Source organism: Anopheles funestus, chromosome 3RL (genome assembly GCF_943734845.2).
Source record: "Anopheles funestus chromosome 3RL, idAnoFuneDA-416_04, whole genome shotgun sequence".
Lineage (NCBI taxonomy): Eukaryota > Metazoa > Arthropoda > Insecta > Diptera > Culicidae > Anopheles > Anopheles funestus.
Window position 1 is genome coordinate 54,056,232 of NC_064599.1, and position 18,225 is coordinate 54,074,456.

The window sequence follows — 18,225 nt, forward strand, 5'->3', positions numbered from 1 at the left end:
CGCTTAGAAGGGTTTTTACTGTCGATAGGGAAATTTTGGCGGCCATATGCAGAAAAAGTGGTATAATTTTTAATTCTTGAATGCTATTGGATGTTAACAAGTACATGCTTTTCAATATTGTTATACTATCGTTCACGTTCTCGCTTATTTTGATATCGCTTATTTCATGTTCGAGATAGTTGATCAAAAAAAGCAATCGTTCTCTCTGGGAAAATGGTTCGAGCCGCCACAAAATACATTCAGAGAATATGTGTTTTAGTTCATCTCTAAAATTATACGGTCTGGTTGATATGTATAGGTTTCGAATGGCTTTAAAATGGGTCAATCGTGAAAAATATCGCATAACGAAATCCTTATAATGCGGCGCTATCTCATCAAAGCCATCGAGTAAACAAATAAATTGCCTTTCGTTGAATTTGTTTTGAAACAGTCTTAGCTCTAGCACATCTTCTAAAGTCAACTGTCTTAATTTCATCTCTCTTTCATCAAGGATAACTTTTCCGTTCAAAACGTTGAACAGCTTGGCGATGCGCTCTGCTTTCTCTCTCTCCTCATTAATTGATCGCAAATTAACATTAATTAGAGTATAATGAAGAAGACGATAAAGGATCCGTACTATTTCTGTATCATCAAGGGTTCTGGGATCGAATGTTTGTAATTGACGGAAATCAGTTGAATATTGTAGAGCGTTCATTCGAATGACATACGATGAAGGGTTCTCTCTCGATAAAGCAGATGCCAGCCACGTGAAGTAGGTGGACTTGCCAGAACCGGCTTCATCTAGAAAGATATGAACCTTAACATTATCCTCATGTTTTAAAACGTCAGGAAGTTTACTCGTTTCATTCTTCAGAGCTATGATTGGCTTTAGCATTTCCTCGGTTATTTCCTTGTCGACCAAAAACTCCTCGGATTCGTGTTTATGCTCAGAGTATGGTACACAACACCGAGCAATGTACCACTGTTTGATTTTATCAAATTTTGTTTGGTTTATGTTTTCAGATTTTCGACTTTCGGTATCGTCACTTTTATCTAACACACTAAATAACATTTTTAAATCATCTTCATCTCTCACAACTCTGTCGAGAGCTATTATCGTTCCATAAAGGTTTAACTTGCCATATTGTTCAAACAACTGCCTCCTTGCTTCGTCGGTAAGCTCACAAACGAATAAACGATCCTCCGCCAAGTCTTCTTCGGCTGGTTTTTCTACTACGATTACTTTCATTTTATACAACTTTGCGTGCTCTTTAATTGCTTTCAGTGCTGTGAATTCCTGTTGACCGAGGATCGTTATAATGTATTCAGCAGACAGATCAACAGCAGTCATGAACTCCATTAGTTCACAAAGAACATCAGAGATATTCACTTGAAATATAGATGATGCACTATTCACAAATAGACATTGAAACTTATGCAAAGCTAAGGTTTGTGATACAATTAAGGCATTCATGTTCATATTTGTTGTGCAACGATATCGATAAACATATTGCGAAGTGCATCTGATAAATTCATTCAGTGCAGTATCTTTTAGGCAATTTGAATCTACAATAATGTGAGAATATTTTACCTGCATTGACTCCTGATATTTCTTTGTAAAGTCTTGAATATTGGTAAACATTTTATTCGCATTTGTTTCTATAAAATATTTTTTCAGGTCTTGCAAACTCAGCTGGGTCGTTTCGCTCATACCATTAAGCAGCAAATTTGTCAGGTTGTTGAATGCTGTTACTTTCTGCATCCAATTTGGCATTATATCCATAATTTTCTGGCCAAGTTGTGTCGCATTCATCGATCCGCATACTAATATAAATTTTTTTATAAAACTGTTGAATAACTATATTAACTATATCATAGCATGAAGTTTCTTCAGAGCTTTCCGAAGAAGCTTTTAAAATAGAATTAGACAATGGTTGATCAACCATAATTTGAATTTTCTCCCACTCGACTGTTGGACCTGCTTTTGGGTTAGATTTTAAATATTCCTCCATAAAACCACTCCGTACTATTCCTATGGCCGTTGAATCTTCTGAACTGCGAAAGCCTTCATTGAATTGAAATATCCCGGTATCAAGTTCGTGTACAAATTTAGCGATTAAAGTAACGTAAATGTTAAATATACATATATTACAAGAAATTGGTTTTTTGTTTTTGACGTGTTGCGCGATCATCTGTCCTAATTTTTCTAAGCTTGCGTTTCTTAACTCATTCGTGAGTGTTTTAAATTCATTTTCGCTACTGAAGCTGTAACATGTGCCCCCTATCGCATCGCAGAATGACAGTATATGGTCGACTTCTTGTGTCTGTATTGTCATATATTCCAGCAGGTGTCTATCAATTGATGCGTTGGTACACAAAATATAAGTATGAGAACCCACCAAGGATTCTTCATACCCGTTCAGGTATGACACAAAGTACATGGGAATAGAAAAAGCGCCCTTCGAGTTCCATTTGGTAAGCAAAGTAGCTTCCGTAATTGATGGTACATTTCTTACGCGATCTGATGTCTGCTTATGTTTCGCCTGTATATAAACATAAGCGAGATCTTTCGGTGTACATGGCGATGAGTACTGAAATACGACGTCATCAAATTTGCCAGCATTGGGATCTTCCATAGTAATTTTAAATTCAGATAACTTGTCTTCACGGCGTAGGGTGAAAGCGCGAAGCAGTACCACCATTGCCATACGCAGATGATAGGAATTGCCGTGCATGCTAGATCGTCCTCTAGCACCTTCCATGTTAGCTGGTTTGCTGGAAAACAAAAATCTTCAATATAATGTCTGATTGCTTAATATCGACCCACATCCAGACGGGGAACTGCGAAAGTTCCCATTTTTTTGCTGCAGCTAACGATTTCTGCACTTTGACCAACAATTCCAAAATGATACATTATAATTTAAACCGATGTAAATGTTATCTAAACTTGAAATATAAAGAATGGTATGTTTGTATCTTCTCTTCCCACATTTTATATTAGTTTTGTTTGTTAAATCGGTATTTGTAATGCTATTTTAATGTATGATCAATTAGTTTAATGGATGATCAATTTTCATTGGAAGGCGAACAGTATTCAGCTGTTAAAAAAGTGCGAACTGCTAATAGCATCCAAAAAGACGCCCCTTTAGTTTGACAGTTACTACTTAGTAGTTACTACTTCATGTAATGATGAATGATCTTAATTTATTTCGATACAAATATCTCAATATTACCACACTAATTAAAGTCATAGATAGCAAGGGAAAATAGACAGGTTAATTTCAATCTCGATGTTTCAAGCTTAATTGCCAATTGTTTCGATTTACATTGTAGCGTAACATTATAAAAATTAATTGTACCTATACCCTTTGTGCATTAATTCCCATAGTGCAGATGCAGCTGAAAAGAATTACATCTTTAGGGGTTACAAAAAATATCACAAAACAATAAACATTTATCACAAACCATATAATCTATCAGCATATAGTTGCAGCAGCACAAGACATCACTGATTCAGTGTTCATGAACAATTGAAAATTGAGGAAAATACGTAAAGTACTTTAATGTCATATGCTGCAATTACAAAAATATGCTTTATGTGTTTGTGTTAGATAGAGTAAGATTAGTGATATTTTAACTGTAACGCTGCATGGTAATCAATATAGTATAATATAAATAATAATACATACCCTAAATCCGTTATGCAGTTGGAAGTTAGAAAAATGATGCGAAATATTCCTTTCTTACAACATTAATGCGCCTGTAATGGAAGATCATGGCAATGTAGTAATATCTGGAAGAAATACAATCATATCTCAAAGCTATTTTGCACATTATTATTAACAAAAATTCTCTTAATCCGTTCCGTATTTTGAAAATTCACATTCTGTTTCTTGTTCTGTAACACTACAACATTAATGCTTTACTTGACATTATTTATCATTATTTAATTAATTCATAAAATTATTAAAGTAAATAAATAATTATCGGGGGTGATTTTTTACGATTTCCAAATAAATACCAATCAAAATATGTGTATATATGTTGTCAATAGGTATTTTGAAATGGACACAGCAACTTCAACATCATAAGGAATAAAACTGTCAAAAAAGGAAACATTCTTTAAGATTATGTTTTTAAAGAACTAACATGTTAAATAGCATGTCATACATTGGAAGGGAATATATGATCATCATCTGCTAATGATTCTCCCACCATCGCGTACCTTATCATCACTATTCTCTTCGGCCGCTGAGGAGGCGCTGCGGCCGTTTTGGTTACACCAAACTAATACAATGTTTCGGCTGCAAATTATACTATCTCGTCTGTGTTATGCAAACACAATCAAAACGGTCACCTCGTGGCTCCAGAGTGGCATAAGATAATAGGGATGGTGTGATGATTATACTCCTTCACAATACACCACATAGGAAATAACAATTTTGTTCTCCTAAACAATCATTTTACAGAATTTTTGACTACTTTTGACTGTTGACCCGTTAGTTCCCTATGATGTTGATATTCTTGTGTACATTTCAAAATATTTACTGGCAACATATATGCATATATACATATATACATATTTTTAATTGTATTTTGTATTAACTATGTTTCTTGATTTCACAAATTGTTTTTAATTGCAACATTCACCTAAGCGTCGATACATCCCGGAGCGGTTGAATTACATCATCGCCACACAATCAGTACCGACACTCTTGCGTGCTGTTTCAAATCTGTTGTTTGTTTGATACTTGTTTTGCCTACGTGTAGCCGACACGTCACACTTTTTTACTTACTCAATTGAACTATTACCCCTAAGGTAAATCGTTGATATGGCATCTACTGACACCGTACAACTATTTTAGCATGAACTTTTGCCACTAGTAAATGATTGCACAAACCCCTTTTGTTCTTTGTGGAAGGAGGCGATCGTTGCAAATTACTTGATCAGTGCAAATGCAACCTGTCACTAATAAAAAAAAAACATTTATCAACAAGTGAGCACACATACGTATAATACACAATAAGATTTCACATACTTTTGACACAATTACAACCATTTTGCAGTTTGTAGCATTAAGAATAAGTTAACTGTAGTGCACTATTGAACGTGTGTACTGATGACTTATTTGCTTGTCAATGTAAGGTTAGTTCAAAACTAATTCCAATTTCCTTCACAAACCTTCTTACAAGCAAACAGCACATCCAGTTAATCTAATCAAAGCGACACAACTTTCCACACAAATCCTTCATGATCTTGCAAATATGTAGCTCAACTCAGAAATTCCTCAAGGTGATAAGAATTGTATCACTTGCCGTACACATAGTTTTGGTGTCGTGTTCACTTTATCAAACCTCCACTGATAGATATGACTATTCCACCAAAAACCGCTCAGCATAGTTAATACATGTATGTGCGTCATTCAAGATATCGAGTGAGAGTGAATCTTATATAAAAAAAATGATCAAATGAAATTTTGTTGTGTGATATCAAATGTTCGCTTTTAATGGTCCTGTTCAAAATAAGCAACATTCACAGTATTCCTGCAGCGTGAAAGGAGTATGCTTAGAGACAAGAGAAAGAACCTCACTGGTTGGGATATGAATGTGTACCAACTAGTGGGTTTACTCTCGATAGTTGGGTTGTTTATAAATCAATGCATGGTCAAATTGGAATCAGCAAGAACCAAGTTTATACCATATAAGTGAAAAATGATCACCTCCTTAGCAGGTCACAAGGGGAAAACTATCGAATAACTTAACTAAAACAGATAAAAACATTGAGGTTCGACTATACTAATTTTTTTTTGTTATAATTTCCCTCAGCAATGATACACAACGATCGTGTCGAACAGGTAGAGCGATCGTTTATCAAGTTTATTATCCGTAAATGCTCTGAGGAACTTTTCTCTGTCCTACCCGACTATGAGTTTAGGTGCCGTGCTTTCTTCTTCGCCTGCTCGAGTGGTCGAGCACGTCACGAAGAAATGGTTAAGTCTTTAATCCGTTTTCACAAAATTCGGTCCAGGACTGGCTCGCTCCAGGCATCCAGGCAATAAGCTCGCTGTGCCCCTCTACGTCTCGTGCCAAACAGGTCGCTGACGAGCACCTTCCTCGTGGGGCATGAGTCCGGTATCCTCATCACGTGCTCCAGCCATCGTATCCTCCGACTTTGACCACTCAGCTAGCTCGTGGTTCATTCTCCTTCTCCACACGCCCTGCTCGCACACACTGCCAAAGATAGTCCTTAGCACCCGCCGTTGACGGGTAACATGGCGAGTGTATTGGGGTCCTCCGTTAGCATAATCCAGGGGACTGGTAACCGTACAGTACTTCCGGACGTATCAGTGTGCGATATATCGTGAATTTCATGTGTTGCTGGAACCTTCTGGATCGCAGGAGTTTGTGGAGCCCGTAGTAGGCACAATTTCCCTGAACAATACGTCTTTGGATTTCGCTGCTCATGTTGTCCGAAGTTACGATCGTACCAAGGTAGCAGAACTCCTCAAATACCACGAGATCGTCGCCGTCAACTGATAATCTGCTTCCGAGTCGGGCTCTATCACGGTCAGAGCTCCCTGCAAGCCGCTACTTTGTCTTCGTCGTATTGATCCTCAATCCAATTCTGTCGGCCTCGCGTTTCAGTCGGGTGAACGCGTGAACGCGTCGACATCCACGAGGCCGAGAAATTGGAGCAAAGTCGTGAAAATCGTGCATGTCGAAGTCGTGAAAATCGTGCATGTCCGGATGTCGAAGCCCGCGCTTCGCATGACACCTTCCAGAGCGATGTTAAACAGCAAACAGGAGAGTCCGTCCCCTTGCCTCAAACCCCGGTGAGATTCGAACGATTCCGACAGCATGTTCGATACTCTCACCTTGCACTGCACCCCATCAATCGTGGCCTTCAACAGCCGTACCAGCTTCCCTGGGAATCCGTACTGCTGCATGGTGTTCCATAGTTTGGTCCGATCTATGGTATCGTAGGCCGCCTTAAAGGCAATGAACAGGTGGTGCGTAGGGATCTGATGCTCTCGGCATTTCTGAAGGATCTGCCGTAGAGTAAAGATTTGGTCGGCTGTCGATTTGCCTCCAACAAATCCAGCTTGGTAGCTTCCGACGAAATCTGTGGCAAGGGACGCCAGTCTGCAGAAGAGTATTCGGAACAGGATCTTATAGGCAGCGTTAATGGCTCGGAAGATAGCACTGTCTTGCCTATCGCCTGTTTTGTGCTCTGGGTGTATGATGTTGTTAGTTTCTAAGTCTAGTTTCGTAAGCCAACATTTTGTATTTATAGTTATAGTGACAGTTTTTTCTAAGGCTGGAAAACGGCACATACATATGTCAATAACGCGAAATGTTGATCATTTCCATACTAACTGTTGAAGATGCTAAAAAGTCCTAAAGCCCACTTTTGTCTTTTGTTTAATGGAAAGTTCAATCACCAAAATGACACAGCAGCTATGACTTTTCAAATTCTGCGAAGTCCAATAATGATCTGCTCTTCAGCGACTTTGCCTTATAAGCCCACCGATATGTTGATCTGAAAGATCGTGCACTGTCAATGACACGTAGCTTACGTCAATGATACGTAGCAAGATTTTTTTTTCATTGTTTTGCGTTTTATTTTTCAAGTACTACTAAGGCTAAGGCGTTTAATTACACTTCATGAACAGTTTTTCCTAAGTAATGCCTAACACGATCTACAGATTAGCAACTTTCCATGTCACCTAATTTTATGGCTATTTTGTATTATTGATACGAATATCATTCGATACTTATTTATCTATTTTCAATAGAAACTGATGGGCTTCAGTAGAAACATTATAACTCATTTAGACATAGCCATTTGAAGATAATTGATCGGCAACACAGTATAATAAATGCTTCAAGGTATTCCAGTATATCTTCCATTTCGTATTACGATATCCATTGCGAATAGTACATTTTCCAATACCGGTATGTCGTACAAGTATGAAATGGCTGACGAATTTGAAATTGTATTTGTATTTATTAATTAAATTCAACTCACCATATATGCCTCCCTTAAATGTACGCAGAACGGATGAATCAAAAGAAACGATTGACTATGAATTTATGATAAAATCGTATTGATGTTCTCCACGAAATATGCTACAATATTTTGTGCTTTATTTTTCGATGCTATTTGAAACAAATTATTAGTAATATCTGATGTCAGTTTTTCCTGAACGTTGATATGGGACGCAAGATACTTGAAGATACCTATTATATCATGTTTACAACAAAACTCTAGGACAGATAAAGAATGAAGTTCCTCGTGGCGTGAGAAGACATCTACAAGTCTTTCGTTGAGTAAATGGTCTACTATTTGCATGTGTAGTTGAACCGAAATGTTCTTGGTGCTTTCACGAGAAAATAAACATCCGTGAGAATCTACAACCAAGAGCAACAAAATCCTTAAATTGTTGGTCAACATCGCTTGGAGCACGGTATCTACATTCACTATCGATCCAGCATCTAGTATAGTGTTGGTTATTGCGGGGAAATTTCTTGCAAATGCGTAATCCACAGCGGTCCAATGGAAAAACTCATCTTTTGCATTTATATACGATAGAGGCATTTTTTCTAGAAGTAACTTGTTTATGTCTATTGAAGAGTACATTGCTGCTACGTGGAGGGGTAGTCGCCCAACAGCATCCTTCGTGAATACACGGGAAGGAAAGTTGGACAGTAGCTCACAAACCTGTGGTAATGATTGATTGATTACAGCTTTATGAATGTCACATCCTTCACTATCTCCTACTATAATCCGATTGAGAAAGCTTCTAGTTCGAAACATAGGTTTATTCCAATATACTGTATACGATAGAAAAAAGTTCCCACTTCGTATACGATCCTTGTTTTTGTATATCCAAGAAGCCGCAAAATACTCAGCGAATATTAGATGAGTAAATTTAGGTATTTGGTTTTCAACTCCTTTAATGATCTGGGACCTTACATTGTCCAGAGATACTTCCCGTATCAGATCGACTGCTTCCCGTTGTTCTTGGTCGGACAGCAGATTAGATAAGTCAGTTTTCTGGAACATAACGAACAAGGCTAACAAAGCATGCTGTTGTTTGTTGAGCGTTTTCCTATTTCGTGTATTCTTGTTGGCTCCTTGAAGCACATCTGTGTCAACCAAGGCATCCAAGTGATCAAACCAATTCATGTCGCATTGTTCCATTAAGAACTCTAATACTTTTTCTGTACGATCTTCATCCTGGTTAAAAGCGACATAGTGAAAGGTGTTCCATCCGTTTCTTGTATTAGTCTCTGTTGGATTATGCCCTTTGGCGATCAAACAACGCAACATGAAGAAACAACCATTTTGAGCAGTCATTTGTAGTAAGTTTCGACCCTCGTCGTCAGTACTGTTCAGGTCGGTTGATTTGTCAAGAAGATAAGTAAATGCAGACAGCGATTTCATGTGGCAAATATCATCGTGCTTTGGTAACAATCTCATGACCATCACAATAAGTCTGTTAGTAATGCGCATATTGGTCTTCTGAACAATGTACGTGACCACCTGCATGTTTCCCTCGTTCACTGCTTGTGCAAGAAGGGCTTCGATGAGGTACCCTTCATGAAGGATATCTTTCTCATCGTATTCCGGTATCGATAATCGAACATTACTAGAACTCCGTACACAACAAACCTTAGGGTAACAATCTCTACACAAATGGTTAGGTACACTATGTTTTTCAAAAGCGTCTTCAACAAAGTCTGTATCGTCTACCAAAGAAACCTTCAGTTGGTAACATAGCTGTTGAAAAAAGTGTTTAAACGAGTTCAGTTGATTGTGTCCGATGGAAGATTTTAAAACAGAAATTTGATCCACACTATCGTTCATTAGTAAAAGAGGTATATTCCTATGATCGGCTAGATGTGCTTCAATATCATGCGCTTTGTGCTTAGTTGCTATTTGCGACAGGCTTTCAATTTCATCTCTTGATATCCTCTTACGAATATTAATTTGTGAAAACAGTTGTATAAATATTCCGATTATGTTATGTTTCGAGCAGAACTCTAAGACTGTTAAATATTCCAATTCCTTAAAGCGAAAGAATACATCAAGATGGTTATCGTTGAGTAAATGTTCTACTATTCCAAAGTGAAGTTCCATTACAATTTTCTTTGTGTTTTCGTGAGACTTCAGTAATAAACCAATATCATTTGCAATCATCAAAACATTCTTTAAGTTGTTTGACAAAATTTGTTGCAGCAAAGTGTCTACATTCACTGCCGCTTCTGCAGCCAGTAGGAGTTCGGCTGTTGTTTTACATCTTGATGCAAATGCATAATCTAAGGCAGTCCATTGTAACAGTTTGTCCTTCATGTTTATAGATTGAGGAGTCATTTTGCTTAAAAGCAGTTTACTAACGTCTATGGATGAGTACATTACTGCTACATGCAGCGGTGTTCGATCCATGCCATCTGTCACAAAAGCAGAAGAAGGATCCTTCGAAATACACTCATGAACCTGGTCTTCTGATTGATTGATTACAGCCATGTGTATGTCACGATTTACGCTATCTTCTACGATCATTCGATTGAGAAAATCTCGAACTCGATACAACTCTGGCGTCCAATATGACCACGATCGAAAAACGCTCACATTGCTTATGTCACGTTTATTTTGGTACAACCAGCAAGCCGCAAAGTACTCAGCAAATATTCGATGAGTGAACTGTGGAATGCCATCTCGAATTTCTCGAATTATACCAGTCTTCTCACTGCCCTCGGTAACTTCTCGCATGAAATCGTTTGCTTCCTGTTGTTCCAGATCCGATAACAGTTTAGTTCTGGCGCTTGAATCGAATATGACAAACATGGCCACCAGACAATGTCGTCGTTTTATTAGTTTGTTTGCTTCGTCATTTTTCATTCTCTGGATAGGATAATTGAATGTAGAGTCTGTGGTTTCTCCTGTCTCGTTATTTAATAACTTCAATTTTTCTTCTACGAAATTTCTAACAACTTGTAATTGATCAAGCTTAGTTTCCTCAAATATTTTGCTAGATATTTGTTGTTGTTGTTCGCTTAGAAGGGATTTTACTGTCGATAGGGAAATTTTGGCGGCCATATGCAGAAAAAGTGGTATAATTTTTAATTCTTGAATGCTATTGGATGTTAACAAGTACATACTTTTCAATATTATTATACTATCGTTCACGTTCTCGCTTATTTCATGTTCGAGATAGTTGATCAAAAAAAGCAATCGTTCTCTCTGGGAAAATGGTTCGAGTCGCCACAAAATACATTCAGAGAATATGTGTTTTAGTTCATCTCTAAAATTATACGGTCTGGTTGATATGTATAGGTTTCGAATGGCTTTAAAATGGGTCAATCGTGAAAAATATCGCATAACAAAATCCTTATAATGCGGCGCTATCTCATCAAAGCCGTCGAGTAGACAAATAAATTGCCTTTCGTTGAACTTGTTTTGAAACAGTCTTAGCTCTAGCACATCTTCTAAAGTCAACTGTCTTAATTTCATCTCTCTTTCATCAAGGATAACTTTTCCGTTCAAAACGTTGAACAGCTTGACGATGCGCTCTGCTTTCTCTCTCTCCTCATTAATTGATCGCAAATTAACATTGGCCAAAATTAGAGTATAATGAAGAAGACGATAAAGGATCCGTACTATTTCTGTATCATCAAGGGTTCTGGGATCGAATGTTTGTAATTGACGGAAATCAGTTGAATATTGTAGAGCGTTCATTCGAATGACATACGATGAAGGGTTCTCTCTCGATAAAGCAGATGCCAGCCACGTGAAGTAGGTGGACTTGCCAGAACCGGCTTCATCTAGAAAGATATGAACCTTAACATTATCCTCATGTTTTAAAACGTCAGGAAGTTTACTCGTTTCATTCTTCAGAGCTATGATTGGCTTTAGCATTTCCTCGGTTATTTCCTTGTCGACCAAAAACTCCTCGGATTCGTGTTTATGCTCAGAGTATGGTACACAACACCGAGCAATGTACCACTGTTTGATTTTATCAAATTTTGTTTGGTTTATGTTTTCAGATTTTCGACTTTCGGTATCGTCACTTTTATCTAACACACTAAATAACATTTTTAAATCATCTTCATCTCTCACAACTCTGTCGAGAGCTATTATCGTTCCATAAAGGTTTAACTTGCCATATTGTTCAAACAACTGCCTCCTTGCTTCGTCGGTAAGCTCACAAACGAATAAACGATCCTCCGCCAAGTCTTCTTCGGCTGGTTTTTCTACTACGATTACTTTCATTTTATACAACTTTGCGTGCTCTTTAATTGCTTTCAGTGCTGTTTCAATTCCTGTTGACCGAGGATCGTTATAATGTATTCAGTAGACAGATCAACAGCAGTAATGAACTCCATTAGTTCACAAAGAACATCAGAGATATTCACTTGAAATATAGATGATGCACTATTCACAAATAGACATTGATACTTATGCAAAGCTAAGGTTTGTGATACAATTAAGGCATTCATGTTCATATTTGTTGTGCAACGATATCGATAAACATATTGCGTAGTGCATCTGATAAATTCATTCAGTGCAGTATCTTTTAAGCAATTGGAATCTACAATAATGTGAGAATATTTTACCTGCATTGACTCCTGATATTTCTTTGTAAAGTCTTGAAAATTGGTAAACATTTTATTCGCATTTGTTTCTATAAAATATTGTTTCAGGTCTTGCAAACTCAGCTGGGTCGTTTCGCTCATACCATTAAGCAGCAAATTTGTCAGGTTGCTGAATGCTGCTTCTTTCTGCATCCAATTTGGCATTATATCCATAATTGTCTGGCCAAGTTGTGTCGCATTCATCGATCCGCATACTAATATAAATTTTTTATAAAACTGTTGAATAACTATATTAACTATATCATAACATGAAGTTTCTTCATAGCTTTCCGAAGAAGCTTTTAAAATAGAATTAGACAATGGTTGATCAACCATAATTTGAATTTTCTCCCACTCGACTGTTGGACCTGCTTTGGGGTTAGATTTTAAATATTCCTCCATAAAACCACTCCGTACTATTCCTATGGCCGTTGAATCTTCTGAACTGCGAAAGCCTTCATTGAATTGAAATATCCCGGTATCAAGTTCATGTACAAATTTAGCAATTAAAGTAACGTAAATGTTAAATATACATATATTACAAGAAATCGGTTTTTTGTTTTTGACGTGTTGCGCGATCATCTGTCCTAATTTTTCTAAGCTTGCGTTTCTTAACTCATTCGTGAGTGTTTTAAATTCGTTTTCGCTACTGAAGCTGTAACATGTGCCCCCTATCGCATCGCAGAATGACAGTATATGGTCGACTTCTTGTGTCTGTATTGTCATATATTCCAGCAGGTGTCTATCAATTGATGCATTGGTACACAAAATATAAGTATGAGAACCCGCCAAGGATTCTTCATACCCGTTCAGGTATGACACAAAGTACATGGGAATAGAAAAAGCGCCCTTCGAGTTCCATTTGGTAAGCAAAGTAGCTTCCGTAATTGATTGTACATTTCTTACGCGATCTGATGTCTGCTTATGTTTCGCCTGTATATAAACATAAGCGAGATCTTTCGGTGTACATGGCGATGAGTACTGAAATACGACGTCATCAAATTTGCCAGCATTGGGATCTTCCATAGTAATTTTAAATTCAGATAACTTGTCTTCACGGCGTAGGGTGAAAGCGCGAAGCAGTACCACCATTGCCATACGCAGATGATAGGAATTGCCGTGCATGCTAGATCGTCCTCTAGCACCTTCCATGTTAGCTGGTTTGCTGGAAAACAAAAATCTTCAATATAATGTCTGATTGCTTAATATCGACCCACATCCAGACGGGGAACTGCGAAAGTTCCCATTTTTTTGCTGCAGCTAACGATTTCTGCACTTTGACCAACAATTCCAAAATGATACATTATAATTTAAACCGATGTAAATGTTATCTAAACTTGAAATATAAAGAATGGTATGTTTGTATCTTCTCTTCCCACATTTTATATTAGTTTTGTTTGTTAAATCGGTATTTGTAATGCTATTTTAATGTATGATCAATTAGTTTAATGGATGATCAATTTTCATTGGAAGGCGAACAGTATTCAGCTGTTAAAAAAGTGCGAACTGCTAATAGCATCCAAAAAGACGCCCCTTTAGTTTGACAGTTACTACTTAGTAGTTACTACTTCATGTAATGATGAATGATCTTAATTTATTTCGATACAAATATCTCAATATTACCACACTAATTAAAGTCATAGATAGCAAGGGAAAATAGACAGGTTAATTTCAATCTCGATGTTTCAAGCTTAATTGCCAATTGTTTCGATTTACATTGTAGCGTAACATTATAAAAATTAATTGTACCTATACCCTTTGTGCATTAATTCCCATAGTGCAGATGCAGCTGAAAAGAATTACATTTTTAGGGGTTACAAAAAATATCACAAAACAATAAACATTTATCACAAACCATATAATCTATCAGCATATAGTTGCAGCACCACAAGACATCACTGATTCAGTGTTCATGAACAATTGAAAATTGAGGAAAATACGTAAAGTACTTTAATGTCATATGCTGCAATTACAAAAATATGCTTTATGTGTTTGTGTTAGATAGAGTAAGATTAGTGATATTTTAACTGTAACGCTGCATGGTAATCAATATAGTATAATATAAATAATAATACATACCCTAAATCCGTTATGCAGTTGGAAGTTAGAAAAATGATGCGAAATATTCCTTTCTTACAACATTAATGCGCCTGTAATGGAAGATCATGGCAATGTAGTAATGTCTGGAAGAAATACAATCATATCTCAAAGCTATTTTGCACATTATTATTAATAAAAATTCTCTTAATTCGTTCCGTATTTTGAAAATTCACATTCTATTTCTTGTTCTGTAGCACTACAACATTAATGCTTTCCTTGACATTATTTATCATTATTTAATTAATTCATAAAATGATAAAATAAATTAATAATTATCGGGGGTGATTTTTTACGATTTCCAAATAAATACCAATCAAAATATGTGTATATGTATATGTTGCCAATAGGTATTTTGAAATGAACACAGCAACTTCAACATCACATGTTCTATGAAAAATCGTGGTTGTCATTTAGAAAAAGTCGAAAAAAGCAATAATAAAGAAATCAGAAAAAATCCAGTTATTTGGCAAAACAAAGAAAACTAATGTATGTAGCTGTGTACGAAATTAAAAATTTTAATATTCAATACAGCCTGAGTTATTCCAGTTTTAAGACGAAAAAGTTCCACTCGCCATACAAAATGTATGGCATACCCGGGTATGCCGGTCGTAGACTTGAGGGTGTAAATTTGGTCGTAGACATTACGATTAAATAGCATGTCAGGCATTGGAAGGGAATATATGATCATCATCTGCTAATCATTCTCCCACCATCGCGTACCTTATCATCACTATTCCCTTTGGCCGCTGAGGAGGTGCTGCGGCCTTTTTGGTCACACCAAACTAATACAATGTTTCGGCTGCAAATTACACTATCCCGTCTGTTTTATGCAAGCACAACCGAAATGCTCCAAAACGGTCACCTCGTGACTCTAGAGTGGCATAAGATAATAGGGATGGTGTGATGATTATACTCCTTCACAATACACCACATAGGAAATAACAATTTTGTTCTGCTAAACAATCATTTTACAGAATTTTTGACTACTTTTGACTGTTGACCCGTTAGTTCCCTATGATGTTGATGTTCTTGTGTACATTTCAAAATATGTGCTGGAAACATATATACATATTTTTAATTGTATTTTGCATTAACTATGTTTCTATGATTTCACAAATTGTTTTTAATTGCAACATTCACCTAAGCGTCGATACATCCCGGAGCGGTTGAATTACATCATCGCCACACAATCAGTACCGACACTCTTGCGTGCTGTTTCAAATCTGTTTCGAATACTTGTTTTGCCTACGTGTAGCCGACACGTCACACTTTTTTACTTACTCAATTGAACTATTACCCCTAAGGTAAAGCGTTGATATGGCATCTACTGACACTGTACAACTATTTTAGCATGAACTTTTGCCACTAGTAAATGATTGCACAAACCCCTTTTGTTCTTTGTGGAAGGAGGCGATCGTTGCAAATTACTTGATCAGTGCAAATGCAACCTGTCACTAATAAAAAAAAAACATTTATCAACAAGTGAGCACACATACGTATAATACACAATAAGATTTCACATACTTTTGACACAATTACAACCATTTTGCAGTTTGTAGCATTAAGAATAAGTTAACTGTAGTGCACTATTGAACGTGTGTACTGATGACTTATTTGCTTGTCAATGTAAGGTTAGTTCAAAACTAATTCCAATTTCCTTCACAAACCTTCTTACAAGCAAACAGCACATCCAGTTAATCTAATCAAAGCGACACAACTTTCGACACAAATCCTTCATGATCTTGCAAATATGTAGCTCAACTCAGAAATTCCTCAAGGTGATAAGAATTGTATCACTTGCCGTACACATAGTTTTGGTGTCGTGTTCACTTTATCAAATTTCCACTGATAGATATGACTATTCCACCAAAAACCGCTCAGCATAGTTAATACATTTATGTAGGAGAGAAGAAGAAAAGGTTAGACGGGAACGCGCTATAATTATTATAGCAATTTAACCCAAAAAATAGCGCTAAGGAGGGTGCGCAGACAGTCGCATCGGAGCAGCGCAACGAAGCGGTTGTAAATCAATAAACACAAGATTAAATTCAGGTGGAATTTAATCCATCTAATATTCCTACATTTATCTACCTCATTCCAGATATCGAGTGAGAGTGAATCTTATATAAAAAAAATGATCAAATGAAATTTTGTTGTGTGATATCACATTCGCTTTTAATGGTCCTGTTCAAAATAAGCAACATTCACAGTATTCCTGAACATGAAAGGAGTATGCTTAGAGACAAGAGAAAGAACCTCACTGGTTGGGATATGATTGTGTACCAACTAGTGGGTTTACTCTCGATAGTTGGGTTGTTTATAAATCAATGCATGGTCAAATTGGAATCAGCAAGAACCAAGTTTATACGATATAAGTGAAAAATGATCATCTCCTTAGCAGGTCCCAAGGGGAAAACTCCAATAACTTAACTAAAACAGATAAAAACATTGAGGTTCGACTATACTAACTTTTTTTGTTATAATTTCCCTCAGCAATGATACACAACGATCGTGTCGAACAGGTAGAGCGATCGTTTATCAAGTTTATTATCCGTAAATGCTCTGAGGAACTTTTCTCTGTCCTACCCGACTATGAGTTTAGGTGCCGTGCTTTCTTCTTCGCCTGCTCGAGTGGTCGAGCACGTCACGAAGAAATGGTTAAGTCTTTAATCCGTTTTCACAAAATTCGGTCCAGGACTGCAGTCCTCCGACAGGTTTGACTACGCCTGATCCAGGCAATAAGCTCGCTGTGCCCCTCTACGTCTCGTGCCAAACAGGTCGCTGACGAGCACCTTCCTCGTGGGGCATGAGTCCGGTATCCTCATCACGTGCTCCAGCCATCGTATCCTCCGACTTTGACCACTCAGCTAGCTCGTGGTTCATTCTCCTTCTCCACACGCCCTGCTCGCACACACTGCCAAAGATAGTCCTTAGCACCCGCCGTTGACGGGTAACATGGCGAGTGTATTGGGGTCCTCCGTTAGCATAATCCAGGGGACTGGTAACCGTACAGTACTTCCGGACGTATCAGTGTGCGATATATCGTGAATTTCATGTGTTGCTGGAACCTTCTGGATCGCAGGAGTTTGTGGAGCCCGTAGTAGGCACAATTTCCCTGAACAATACGCCTTTGGATTTGGCTGCTCATGTTGTCCGAAGTTACGATCGTACCAAGGTAGCAAAACTCCTCAACCACCTTGAGATCGTTGCCGTCAACTGATAATCTGCTTCCGAGTCGGGCTCTATCACGATCCGTCCGTCCAATGATGTCGATGGCATCCACGAAGCCAAGAAATTGGAGCAAAGTCGTGAAAATCGTGTCCCGGATGATGAAGCCCGCGCTTCGCATGATACCTTAAAGAGGGATATTAAACAGCAAACAGGAGTGTCCGTCCCCTTGTCTCAGACCCCGGTGAGATTCGAACGATTCCGACAGCATGTTCGATACTCTCACCTTGCACTGCACCCCATCCATCGTGGCCTTCAACAGCCGTACCAGCTTCCCTG

The 18,225-nt window shown here is 37.6% G+C and overlaps 2 protein-coding genes across 2 annotated transcripts; both read right to left on the minus strand.

Moving 5' to 3' along the window:
- Positions 1–1,694: 1,694 nt before the first annotated feature.
- LOC125769503 (uncharacterized) lies at positions 1,695–17,202 on the minus strand. Its single transcript, XM_049438236.1, has 3 exons — positions 16,975–17,202; positions 4,776–5,565; positions 1,695–3,739 (listed from the first exon to the last, which is right to left on the minus strand). The coding sequence occupies exon 3, from the start codon at positions 2,739–2,741 to the stop codon at positions 1,695–1,697; it is 1,047 nt and encodes a 348-aa protein (XP_049294193.1). The 5' UTR covers positions 2,742–3,739; positions 4,776–5,565; positions 16,975–17,202.
- On the minus strand, positions 11,184–15,087 carry LOC125768771 (uncharacterized). Its single transcript, XM_049436856.1, has 2 exons — positions 14,698–15,087; positions 11,184–13,783 (listed from the first exon to the last, which is right to left on the minus strand). Exon 2 carries the CDS (start codon positions 13,768–13,770, stop codon positions 12,289–12,291), a length of 1,482 nt encoding a protein of 493 aa, XP_049292813.1. The 5' UTR covers positions 13,771–13,783; positions 14,698–15,087; the 3' UTR covers positions 11,184–12,288.
- Positions 17,203–18,225: the final 1,023 nt, after the last annotated feature.